Source organism: Eschrichtius robustus, chromosome 17 (assembly GCF_028021215.1).
Source record: "Eschrichtius robustus isolate mEscRob2 chromosome 17, mEscRob2.pri, whole genome shotgun sequence".
Classification (NCBI taxonomy): Eukaryota; Metazoa; Chordata; class Mammalia; order Artiodactyla; family Eschrichtiidae; genus Eschrichtius; species Eschrichtius robustus.
In genome coordinates, this window is record NC_090840.1 from 592,902 (window position 1) to 605,015 (window position 12,114).

Consider the following 12,114-nt stretch of genomic DNA (forward strand, 5'->3'; position numbering starts at 1 on the left):
AAAACAAGACCCATATATATGCTGTCTACAAGAGACCCACTTCAGACCTAGGGACACATACAGACGGAAAGTGAGGGGATGGAAAAAGATATTCCATGCAAATGGAAATCAAAAGAAAACTGGGGTAGCAATACTCATATCAGATAAAATAGACTTTAAAATAAAGAATGTTACAAGAGACAAGGAAGGACACTACATAATGATCAAAGGATCAATCCAAGAAAAAGATATAACAATTATAAATATATATGCACCCAACCAACATAGGAGCACCTCAATACATATGGCAAATGCTAACAACCATGAAAGGAGAAATCGACAATATCACAGTAATATAGTAGGAGACTTTAACACCCCACTTACACCAATGGACAGATCAAACAGAAAATAAATAAGAAAACACAAGCTTTAAATGATACATTAAACAAGAGGGACTTAATTGATATTTACAGGACATTCCATCCAAAAACAGCAGATTACACTTTCTTCTCAAGTGCACACAGAACATTCTCCAGGGTAGATCACATCTTGGGTCACAAATCAAGCCTTGGTAAATTTAAGAAAACTGAAATAATATCAAGCATCTTTTCTGACCACAACGCTATGAGACTAGAAATCAATTATGGGGGAAAAAAACATAAAAAACACAAACACATGGAGGCTGAACAATACATTACTAAATAACCAAGAGATCACTGAAGAAATCAAAGAGAAAATCAAAAAATGCCTAGAGACAAATGACAATGAAAACACGACGATCCAAAACCTATGGGATGCAGCTAAAGCAGTTCTAAGAGGGAATTTTATAGCAATACAAGCCCACCACAGGAAACAAGAAAAATCTCAAATAAACAATCTAACCTTACACCTAAAGGACTAGAGAAAGAACAAACAGAACCCAAAGTTAGTAGAAGGAAAGAAATGATAAAGATCAGAGCAGAAATAAATGAAACAGAAACAAAGAAAATAATAACAAAGACCAAGAAAACTGAAAGCTGGTTCTTTGAGAAGATAAACAAAATTGATAAACCTTTAGCCAGACTCATCAAAAAAAAGAGGCAAAAGACTCAAATCAATAAAATCAGAAATGAAAAAGCAGAAGTTACAACAGACACAGCAGAAATACAAAACAAAGAGACTACTACAAGCAACTCTATGCCAATAAAATGGACAACCTGGAAGAAATGGACAAATTCTTAGAGAGGCATAACATTCCAAGACTGAACCAAGAAGCAACAGAAAATAAGAACAGACCAATCACAAGTAATGAAACTGAAACTGTGATTAAAAATCTTCCAACAAACAAAAGCCCAGGACCAGATGGCTTCACAGGTGAATTCTATCAAACATTTAGAGAAGAGCTAACACCCATCCTTCTCAAACTCTTCCAAAACACTGCAGAGGGAGGAACACTCCCAAACTCATTCTATGAGGCCACCATCACCCTGCTACCGAAACCGGACAAAGATCCTACAAAAAAAGAAAATTACAGACCAATATCACCGATGAATATAGATGCAAAAATCCTCAACAAAATACTAGCAAACAGAATCCAACAACATATTAAAAGGATCATACACCATGATCAATCAAGTGGGATTTATCCCAGGGATGCAAGGATTCTTCAATATACGCAAATCAATCAATGTGATACACCATATCAACAAATTGAAGAATAAAACCCAAACGATCATCTCAATAGATGCAGACAAAGCTTGTAACAAAATTCAACACCCATTTATGATAAAAACTCTCCAGAAAGTGGGCATAGAGGGAACCTACATCAACATAATAAAGGCCATATATGACAAACCCACAGCAAACAGCTTTCTCAATGGTGAAAAACTGAAAGCATTTCCTCTAAGATCAGGAACAAGACAAGGATGTCCACTCTCACCACTATTATTCAACAGTTTTGGAAGTCCTAGCCACGGCAATCACAGAAGAAAACATAAATAAAAGGAATACAAATTGGAAAAGAAGAAGTACAACTGTCACTGTTTGCAGATGACATGATACTATACATAGAGAATCCTAAAAATGCCACCAGAAAACTACTAGAGCTAATCAATGAATTTGGTAAAGTTGCAGGATACAAAATTAATACACAGAAATCTCTTGCATTCCTATACACTAACAACGAAAGATCAGATAGAGAAATCAAGGAAACAATACCATTCACCATTGCAACAAAAAGAATAAAATACCTAGGAATGAACTTACCTAAGGAGGTAAAAGACCTGTACTCAGAAAACTATAAGACACTGATGAAAGAAATCAAAGATGACACAAACAGATGGAGACATATATCATGTTCTTGGATTAGAAGAATCAATACTGTGAAAATGACTACTACCCAAAGCATTCTACAGATTCAATGCAATCCCTATCAAATTACCAGTGGCATTTTTTACAAAACTAGAACAAAAAATCTTAAAATTTGTATGGAGACATAAAAGACCCCGAATAGCCAAAGCAGTCTTTTGAGGGAAAAAAACGGAGCTGGAGGAATCAGACTCCCTGACTTCAGACTATACTACAAAGCTACAATAATCAAGACAATATGGTACTGGCACAAAAACAGAAACACAGATCAATGGAACAGGATGGAAAGCCCAGAGATAAACCCACGCACCTATGGTCAACTAATCTATGACAAAGGAGGCAAGAATATACAATGGAGAAAAGACAGGCCTCTTCAATAAGTGGTGCTGGGAAAACTGGACAGCTACATGTAAAAGAATGAAATTGGAACACTCCCTAACACCATATACACAAATAAACTCAAAATGGACTAGAGACCTACATGTAAAACCGGACAGTAAAAAACTCTTAGAGAAAAACATAGGAAGAACACTCTTTGACATAAATCACAGCAAGATCTTTTTTGATCCACCTCCTACAGTAATGGAAATAAAAACAGAAATAAACAAATGGGGCGTAATGAAACTTAAAAGCTTTTGCAAAGCAAAGGAAACTACAAACAAGATGAAAAGACAACCTTCAGGAGAAAATATTTGCAAACGAATCAACAGACAAATCTCAGCAAACGAATCAACAGATAAATCAACAGCATTAATCTCCAAAATATATAAACAGCTCATGCAGCTCGATATTAAAAAAATGAACAACCCAATCCAAAAATGGGAAGACCTAAATAAACATTTCTCCAAAGAAGACATACAGATGGCCAAGAGGCACATGAAAAGCTGCTCAATATCACTAATTATTAGAGAAATGCAAACCAAAACTACAATGAGGTATCACCTCACTCCTGTTAGAATGGGCACCATCAGAAAATCTACAAACAACAAATGCTGGAGAGGGTGTGGAGAAAAGGGAACCCTCTTGCACTGTTGGTGGGAATATAAATTGATACAGCCACTATGGAGAACAGTATGGAGATGCCTTACAAACTGAAAACAGAATTACCATGTGAACCAGCAATCCCACTACTGGGCATATACCCAGAGAAAGCCATAATTCAAAAAGACACATGCCCCCCAATGTTCACTGCTGCACTACTTACAATAGCCAGGTCATGGAAGCAACCTACATGCCCATTGACAGACAAATGGATAAAGAAGATGTGGTACATATATATGAAATACTACTCAGCCATAAAAAGGAACAAACTTGGGTCATTTGTAGAGACGTGGATGGATCTAGAGACTGTCATACAGAGTGAAGTAAGTCAGAAAGAGAAAAACAAATATAGTATATTAATGCATATATGTGAACCTAGAAAAATGGTACAGATGAACCGGTTTGCAGGGCAGAAAGAGATAAAGACATAGAGAACAAACGTACGGACACCAAGGGGGGTAAGCGGCAGGGGGGTGGTGGTGGTGGGATGAATTGGGAGACTGGGATTGACATATATACACCAATATGTATAAAATAGATAATAAGAACCTGCTGTATAAAAAAATAAAATAAAATTCAAAAATTCAAAAACAAAAACCACCACAGGATCCAGCAATTTCACTTCTGTGTATTTACCCAAAGAAAACGAAAATACTAATTAGAAAAAATATATGCACTCCAGTGTTCAAAACAGCATTATTTACAACAGCAAAATATGGAAGCAGTCTAAGTGCCCATGGATAAATGAATGGATAAAAAAAATGTGGTGAATATTTATGTATATACACCTATTTGTAGGAATACTATTCAGCCATAAGAAACAAAGAAGTCTTGCCATCTGCAACTACATGGATGGGCCTAGAGAGTATTATGCTAAGTGAAGTAAGTCACACAGAAAGACAAACACCACGTATTTGTCTCACTTATATGTGGAATCTAAAAAACAAATGAACAAACAAAACAGAAACAGACAGATACAGAGAGCAAACTGCATGTTGCCAGAGGGAATGGGGGTGGGAGGATGAGTGACACAGGTGAAGGAGATTAAGAGCCACAAACTTCCCATTGTGAAGTCGGTCAGTCACGAGGATGTGACACACAACATGGGGAATATAATCAATAATATCATAATAACTTCGTTTGGCGACATATGGTTACTAGTCTCGTCGAGGTGATCATTTCCAAAGGTATTTCATCGTCAGATCACTATGCTGTATGCCTGAAACTAACATAATATTGTATTGCAACTATACTTCATTTAAAAAAATAAAATAGGGAATTCCCTGACGGTTCAGTGGTTAGGACTTGGCACTTTCACTGCCAGGGCCCGAGTTCAATCCCTGGTCAGGGAACTTAGATCCTGCAAGCCGTGAGGCACGGCCAGAAAAAAAAAAAAAAGGAAAAAATAAAATAACATAAAGTCAAGGTGTCATCAGGGTGTGTTCTTTTCTAGAGGCTTTCAGGGCTGCCTTCTCCTGACTCTAGAGGCTGCTCGCTCTCCTTGGCTCCAGGCTCCTTCTCCATCCTCAAAGCCAGCTTCTCCTGTCACAGGGACCATGCAGCCTCCCTCACCCCCGTTTAAGTACCTTTGTGATCATACTGGGCCCACCTGGATAACCTCATCTCACAGTCAGGTGATGAGCAACCTTAATCCCGTCTGCAACCTGACTCCCCTTTGTAATATAACCTAAGTCACAGGTGCTGGGATTAGAATGAGGACGTCTTTGGAAGCCATTATTCTGCCCGCCTTGCTACCTGAGTGACTTTGGAGAAGTTACTTAGTTCTAGTTTCCTAATCTATGAAACAAAGATATTATCACCTACCTTAGTGAGTTATTACAGGAATTTTCCTTGCAATATGAATAATCTTTACCACACAGTAAATAAGCAGTAAGTGCTATTATTTTTCTTGTTCGCCAAACGTCAATTAATATAGGAAGCAAGAACAAAAAGAAATAAGCAACATTACCTGCCACCAAGGTCAAGTGACAAAATAAACATACAACCTGGTAGATTAAAAATACGTCACAGAAAGTGCTGTCACAGAGAGGACTACAGAAGCCCAAGGAAGTGACCCACACAGGGGGAGCATAAAGGCTTCAGAAAACAGATCTTTGAGCAGGAACCTGACAGGGTGGGAAGCTGACCACAGACATGGATCAAAGAGAGAGGAGACCGAGGAAGGGAAAGCAGGTGGAGCTGCGCCAGTGTTCCTGGTCAGAGGCAACAAAGACGGGGTGAATAGGCACACTAGGCGGAAACATCCGAAACTGCCATTTTCACAGGCCAAAATCACTGGATACTGGCAATTTCTTAAGTTTCGATTTAATAAAAGCAAACACATGCTGGAGATAGAAAAATTTGGCAATTATCTGAACAAAACACGGTAAGGAAGGGCAAACAGATTTTTTTCTTGTGAAGAATTTATGGGGTTAAAAGTTTTATTTGTCTTGTAAAAAGAAATGAATTTCCTAATGCTTATAATGCTGTCGTAGCTAGATTATCCTCTAAACTTTTAATTTTGAGATACTACATAAGAACACTACTGACAGCTATGTAGAAAATTGTATTAAACAGAGTTTAAAATCAATAGGTAAGGATTTCCAGCATAAGAATTACAAAATGCTAATGAAGGATATCAAAGACGACCTAAATAAGCGAAGAGGTACACTGTGTTCCTGGATTGGAAGATTCAACGTGGTAAAGATATCAATTCTCCCCTAACTGATCTACCGGTTTAGCACAACGACCACCAAAATCCAAGTAAGGTTTTTCACAGACACAGACCAACTTATTCTAAGACTGATGTGGAAAAGCACAGACTTTATAATACCAAAATGATTTTTAAAAGGAAGAATAAAATGCAAGGACTTAATGGCACCCGACATTTAAGGCTCACTATATAGTTATATCAAAAAGACAGTGTGCTGTTGGCAGGGGAACAGACACACAGACCAACAGAACAGAGAACCAAGGACTGACCCACACAAACGATTTTCTACACAGGCACACAACGATTCAGTGACCTGGCAATGATCTCCTGGAGATGGCACCAAAATCACAGGCAACCAAAGAAAAAACAGATAAACTGGACTTCTTCAAAATGAACAACTTTTGCACATCAAATGGCACAATCAACAGAGTGAAAAGGCAATCCATGGAATAGGAGAAAATATTTGCAAATCATGTATCTGATAAGGAACTGATACACAGAATATACAAATAACCCCTACAACTCAGTAACAAAAAGTCAAATGATCTGACTTTTTAAATGGGCAAAGAACTTGAATAGACATTTCTCCCAAGAAGAGAAAGGGAGGGCAACAGTCACTTGTGAAAAAACTCAACACCATCAGCCATCAGGGAGATGCAGTGAGATACCACCTCACACCCACTACGATGGCTACAATCAAACAACAGAAAACAACAAGTACTGGTGAGGATGCGGAGAAACTGTACATTGCTGGTGGGAACGTAAATTAGTGCAGCCCCTGTGGAAAACACTAAGGCGATTACTCAAAAAATTAAATATAAAACTACCACATGGTCCAGCAAGCCCACTTCAGGGGATATACCTCCAAAATGAAAGCAGGTACTCCAGGTATTTGCACACCCATTTTCCAGCAGCATTATTCACAATAGTCAAAAAGTAGAAGCAACCCAAGTGTTCACTGAGAGGGGAGGAGGGAGGAGGGAAGGAGGAGGGGAGGGGGAGGATGGAGGGGAGGAGGAGGAGGGGAGGGGGGAGGAAGGAGGGGAGGAGGGGGAGGGAGGAAGGAAGTAGGGGCATGAGGGGGAGGAAGGAAGGAGGAGGAGGATGGAGGGGAGGGGGAGGAAGGAGGGGGAGCAGGGAAGAAGGGGGAGCAGGGGGTAGGGGAGGAGGGGGAGGAGCGGGAGGGGAGAGGAGGGGGAAAGGAGAAGGATGGACGGGAGGAGGGGAGGGGGAGGAAGGGAGGAGGGGGAGGAGGGGGAGGTGGCTGTGGCCATAAAAGGGGAGCATGAAGGATCCTCCTGGTGACAGGCTGCTCAGTATCCTGGCTGCCATCGTGCATACACAAGTCCACACCTGCTAAAACTGCACAAAACTAAACCCAACACATAAATGTGTGCACACGAAGCACGTGGAACCTGAGCAAGGTCCACAGATTTTATCAGGCTGTGCCATCGTGTTACAGCTATGACAGATGTCATCAGGAGACACCAGGTGAAGGACACATGGAATCTCTCTATTGTCTCTCCCAGGCACATGTGAATCCACAACTGATATAAAAGTTCAAAAAAATACACAGTAATTCATTTTAGACCAGTAGTTTTTGAATAAAGAAACTCAAGTGCCATCAAGCAATACCTTCTTCCATGGATTTAGTGAAGTTACAGAGAAGCGAAGCCAGTCCTTTCAGACACCCTGCCAGAACCGGAAGTTTGGGCTCTCTCACTGTTGATGTCATCTGAAATGAGGGTTTTAACAAGACATCATTAAAAGAGAAAAATTCACCAGATATATGTAAGCAGGAAAGAAGATCATAAAGTTTATCATACCTGGGTCTTAAGTTCACCCAGAAAAGCCCGGAAGAGTTTATCTGAATTATTTACCATCTCACTAGGATGAACTTCGCCTAATACTCCTAGGAGCTCATATATCTTTTCTAAAACTGAAAAATAAATTTTAGACAAATTTAGGCCTAAAATCACTTAAATAAATTAAACAAAAATGCACAAATAAGAAAATGAAAGGATGTTTAGTTCAAAATAATTTCACGATAAGCCACACAAAATATCTAGTTTTATGTACTGAATCTTCCGTGATATGTTTTATGCAAATTTATTATTATAGACTAAATTACATTTGACATGTGTTGTGAGTTTTCTATTTAAAGAAATCTTTTGTAAAGATTAAAATTTTTATAAGAAGACTTCACACACTGTTTCTTGTCTCCATTTTGGTTTGTTTTCAGCAAAAAGAATTCATCCGTAAAGCATATAAATACCTTGGCAGAGAAAACCTAAGTTTTACACTAATAATTTTTTAATTTGTTAAAATATTTTTTTAAATAACATTTAAATACAGCTCACCTGTATCTGGTATTTTTGTTTTCAACGCAAGTTCTCCATAGAACTTGCTAAATAACTCTCCAACTCTAAATTCATCCATGAGGCTCGAACTTCTCAAAGTCTGAAGTAACTGAAAGAACACAAGGTAGCCGAGTGTACAGAGACAGCAGCAAAAAGGCTTCCATCTACCGCACCTGCTCACACACAGCGGACTTCCACACCCACGTGTCTCTAGGGCACTCACTCTCCGCCTCTCAGGGCTCTTATCCAGCCACGTTATTTGGGAGGACGGGTTGAGGTGGGTGGTGGAAAAACAGGGGCTACAAAGGGGAAGGGGAGGTAGACTTAATTTCACCTTCCCAAGAAAACTATACGAAGACTAGACGCATGTTCTCAGAGACATATTAAGACAAGGACCAACAAGACCCAAAGAAATTCTAAAAGAGAGACACATCTAAACAGATACCTAGATGAGAGTGAGCCCAATGACCACTTACATACAACACACAGACCCATCCCAGTGTAAGGTTTTAGGAAAACATTCAAAGACACAATGAGATGAATTTTGGCCATTCTTAGTAGCGTTTAGGTTTTCACAGTAAAGGCAATAGAGTAATGGAGGGGCAGCCAATTCCTTACACTCCGCGCTACCTTCCCTTCATACCCCTCACAACCGAACTTCTCCCTTTGCTACCCAGAAGGGTGTGAGGGCAAAATACCAAGGTTGTTATTGGGTGATGGTTGGGAAACATGCATCTTCTCCACACATCAATGTGATTCTACAACATCTCTCACCCAAAACATAACCCAAAACTCCAATTTTCAGTTCAAGATATATATTTAATAGAAAATACATGCACTTAGAAATATTTTAATTACCTTAATAAGAAGTTCTAGGGCTGGAATTTTACATTTAGCAGCTTTATCTTTTGTATAAACACTGGTACAAGTATTCTAGGTTTTAAAAGGAGACATATCAAAATCATTAATAAGACCTTAGTTCTTATAACTAAGACTTAACAGCTAAAACTATGCCTGGGAGGAGAGATACCAGTGTATGATATATTACAATTTAACAGTTTTCCACAAGGGCCTTAGCTCATTAAATATGTTTAGAAATATCCACTTAATTTCTAACACAATCAAGCAAAAATAAACTCCCCAACAAGAAAGGCAGAAATAAAATGAACTTTAATTTACATCATAAGTTAAAAGGGACGTTGGTATATAACGAGGTATGTTTTTTCCTCCTTACCTTAATATCGAGAGAATAATGTGTGATCTTCTGGCCAATTTTCTCTAAGAAAACACATAAAAACTTTAGGGCTTCTTCTCTACAATCACGAAACTATAACAAAAGAAATAAACATTACAGAAACACGGCTAAGAAAAAAAGTCACCTCAACGTGAAGGAATATACTAGAAGAGCAAAATGAAAATCTTCAACTTACTTCATCAACGCTAAGTGATTTCCGAACAAATACAAGCAAACCAAAATCTTTGGAAAAAACTAAGGAAGTGTGTAATGCTGGAAAAAACAAACAAACAAAACAAATAAGAGAGCTGCCAAGGTACTCCATAAACCCACCCTAAAGGTGTTGCTTGTTTCTCAATTCAGCCTCTTAAGTGATAAAACACTAGCCTAAGGCTGCCGCATTTTGACAAGGAAAACGGGAAATTCTAGATGTTCCACAGCAATGAGGTAGGCAGAATAATGGCCCCAAAGATGCCAGAACCCTAATTCCTAGTGTCACACCCACCTGTGAATATGCTAACTTTACATGGCAAATGAAAATCAGGTTGCTAATCAGCTGACCTTAAACTGGTGAGCATCCTGGGCCATCAGGTGGGCCCAATGCAATCACAAGGGCCCTCACAAGTGGAAGAGGGAGGAAGGAGAGGGAGGACAGGAAAGCAGGACAGATTCCAAGCATGTCACTTGACCCTCTGCTGCTGGCTTTGAAGATGGAGGAAGGGGGAGGGGGGCAGCGTAATCCAAGAAATGCAGGCGTCTTCTAGAAGCAAGGAACGCCAGAAAGGAAAAAGGGACCTCAGTGCTACAACTGCAAGGAACCTGAATGAAAAAGGAAAGAATTCTCCCTCAGAGCCTTCAGAAAAGGAAAGTGGCCCTGCCTGCTGCCTTGGTTTCAGCTTGCTGAGACCCGTGCTGGGCTTCCAACCACACAACTATAAGACTAACAAACCTGCGCTGTTGTAAACACCAAGCCAGTGGTACGTTTTAGCACCAACAGAAAACTAGTACACTCCCCTATAATCTCTCAAGGGAAAGGACACACCCTGCATACGCAGAGTGAACCTGGAACTGCTTTACGGAAAGTTACTAAAGGAACAAAATAGAACTCCTAGAACTCAGACTAGAAAGCATTTACACAATGCTGCTGCTGTTTGGTCATTAATTTCCCCATTAGTACACCCCTGACAATATATAGGCACTGCAAAGCATCTTCTTCAAGACTTTTCTTACAGTATTTCTCCACCTTATTCAACAATGACTTTTTTAGGAAGAAAATCTCATCTACCTTCTAATTAAGCGGACACAACATGAAGAGTCTGCATACTTGCGGCTTTAAAAGGGAATAACACTGGGACTCCCTGGTGGCGCAGTGGTTAAGCATCCGCCTGCCGACGCGGGTTCGAGCCCTGGTCCGGCCCGTGCGCCACAACTACTGAGCCTGCGCTCTAGAGCCCGCGAGCCACAACTACTGAGCCCGCGCACCTGGAGCCCGTGCTCCACAACAAGAGAAGCCACCGCAGTGAGAAGCCCGCGCACTGCAAGGAAGAGCAGCCCCCGCTCGCTGCAACTACAGAAAGCCCGCGCGCAGCAACGAAGACCCAATGCAGCCAAAAATAAATAAAAATTTTAAAAAAATTTTTTTAAAGATTCACTTTCCCCTTTAAAAAAAAAGGGACTATCACAGATGTTTTCACGCGATGACACATTTAAAAATGCTGAAATGAGGCACTTCCGCTGCAAAAGGAAAAGTTCTCATCCAGGCATAGCTAAAGAATTAAAAGAACAGCATGGCTTGCTTCTCAAAAGAAGGAACAGCAAACACAGGGGTTTGGAAAAGGTGCTGGTGGGTTTAGGCGACACTGAGGTGGAAGAAAATACTCTCCTCTCGTCCCTCCCCACCGTGGATAGCAATGATACCAAATTCGGGTCATTTTCACCACCTTTGGTTTTAAAATACCTTTCCTCTGCCGTTAAGAAAAGAGGCAGCTGACAAACCACTTTTACACACATCACGAATTCCGACCAGCCCGTTCAAGCACCCCCCGAGGCGTCCACGCCGGACCCGCAAGGGCTGCCGGGCTACGGGCTGTCGGAAGCCCGGAGCCGTACCCACCCAGCAGCGCAGGGCCGGAGCTCAGCACGCACTCCTGCCCCAGGCCCCGCAGCAGCTGACAACTGGCCACCGCCGCTCCGCAGCGGTCGGCCGCGGACAAGGACTCCTGTAACTGAAGCAGAGTAACCCGCACGCCAGACCCCGCGTCCGCCATGACGCCCAGCAACAGCCCCGCGCGTGCGCACACGCTACCCGGGCCCGCAAGCGCCTACGGGAACGGGGCGGGGGGGCGGGGCTTCCGGCGCGTGCGCACAGTTGTCCGGGGCCCGGAAGTGCCCCTGAGGCAAGGGGGCGGGGTCCTGAGAGGGGCGGGGCCTTAGCAGGCGGA

General features: G+C 41.1%; 1 protein-coding gene across 7 annotated transcripts in view; it reads right to left on the minus strand.

The window, feature by feature from the left end:
* Positions 1-11,952, minus strand: part of PRKDC (protein kinase, DNA-activated, catalytic subunit) — a 150,452-nt gene extending 138,500 nt beyond the window's left edge. For all 7 annotated transcript variants that reach the window (XM_068525884.1, XM_068525885.1, XM_068525882.1 and 4 more), the window contains exons 1-7: positions 11,787-11,952; positions 9,870-9,946; positions 9,674-9,766; positions 9,298-9,372; positions 8,440-8,548; positions 7,906-8,018; positions 7,715-7,814 (exon numbers count right to left, since the gene is read on the minus strand). In XM_068525884.1, coding sequence (XP_068381985.1) covers positions 7,715-7,814; positions 7,906-8,018; positions 8,440-8,548; positions 9,298-9,372; positions 9,674-9,766; positions 9,870-9,946; positions 11,787-11,940 — 721 coding nt within the window. In that variant the 5' untranslated portion in view covers positions 11,941-11,952. The remainder of the gene's footprint in view (positions 1-7,714; positions 7,815-7,905; positions 8,019-8,439; positions 8,549-9,297; positions 9,373-9,673; positions 9,767-9,869; positions 9,947-11,786) is intronic.
* Between the last annotated feature and the right edge of the window lie 162 nt (positions 11,953-12,114).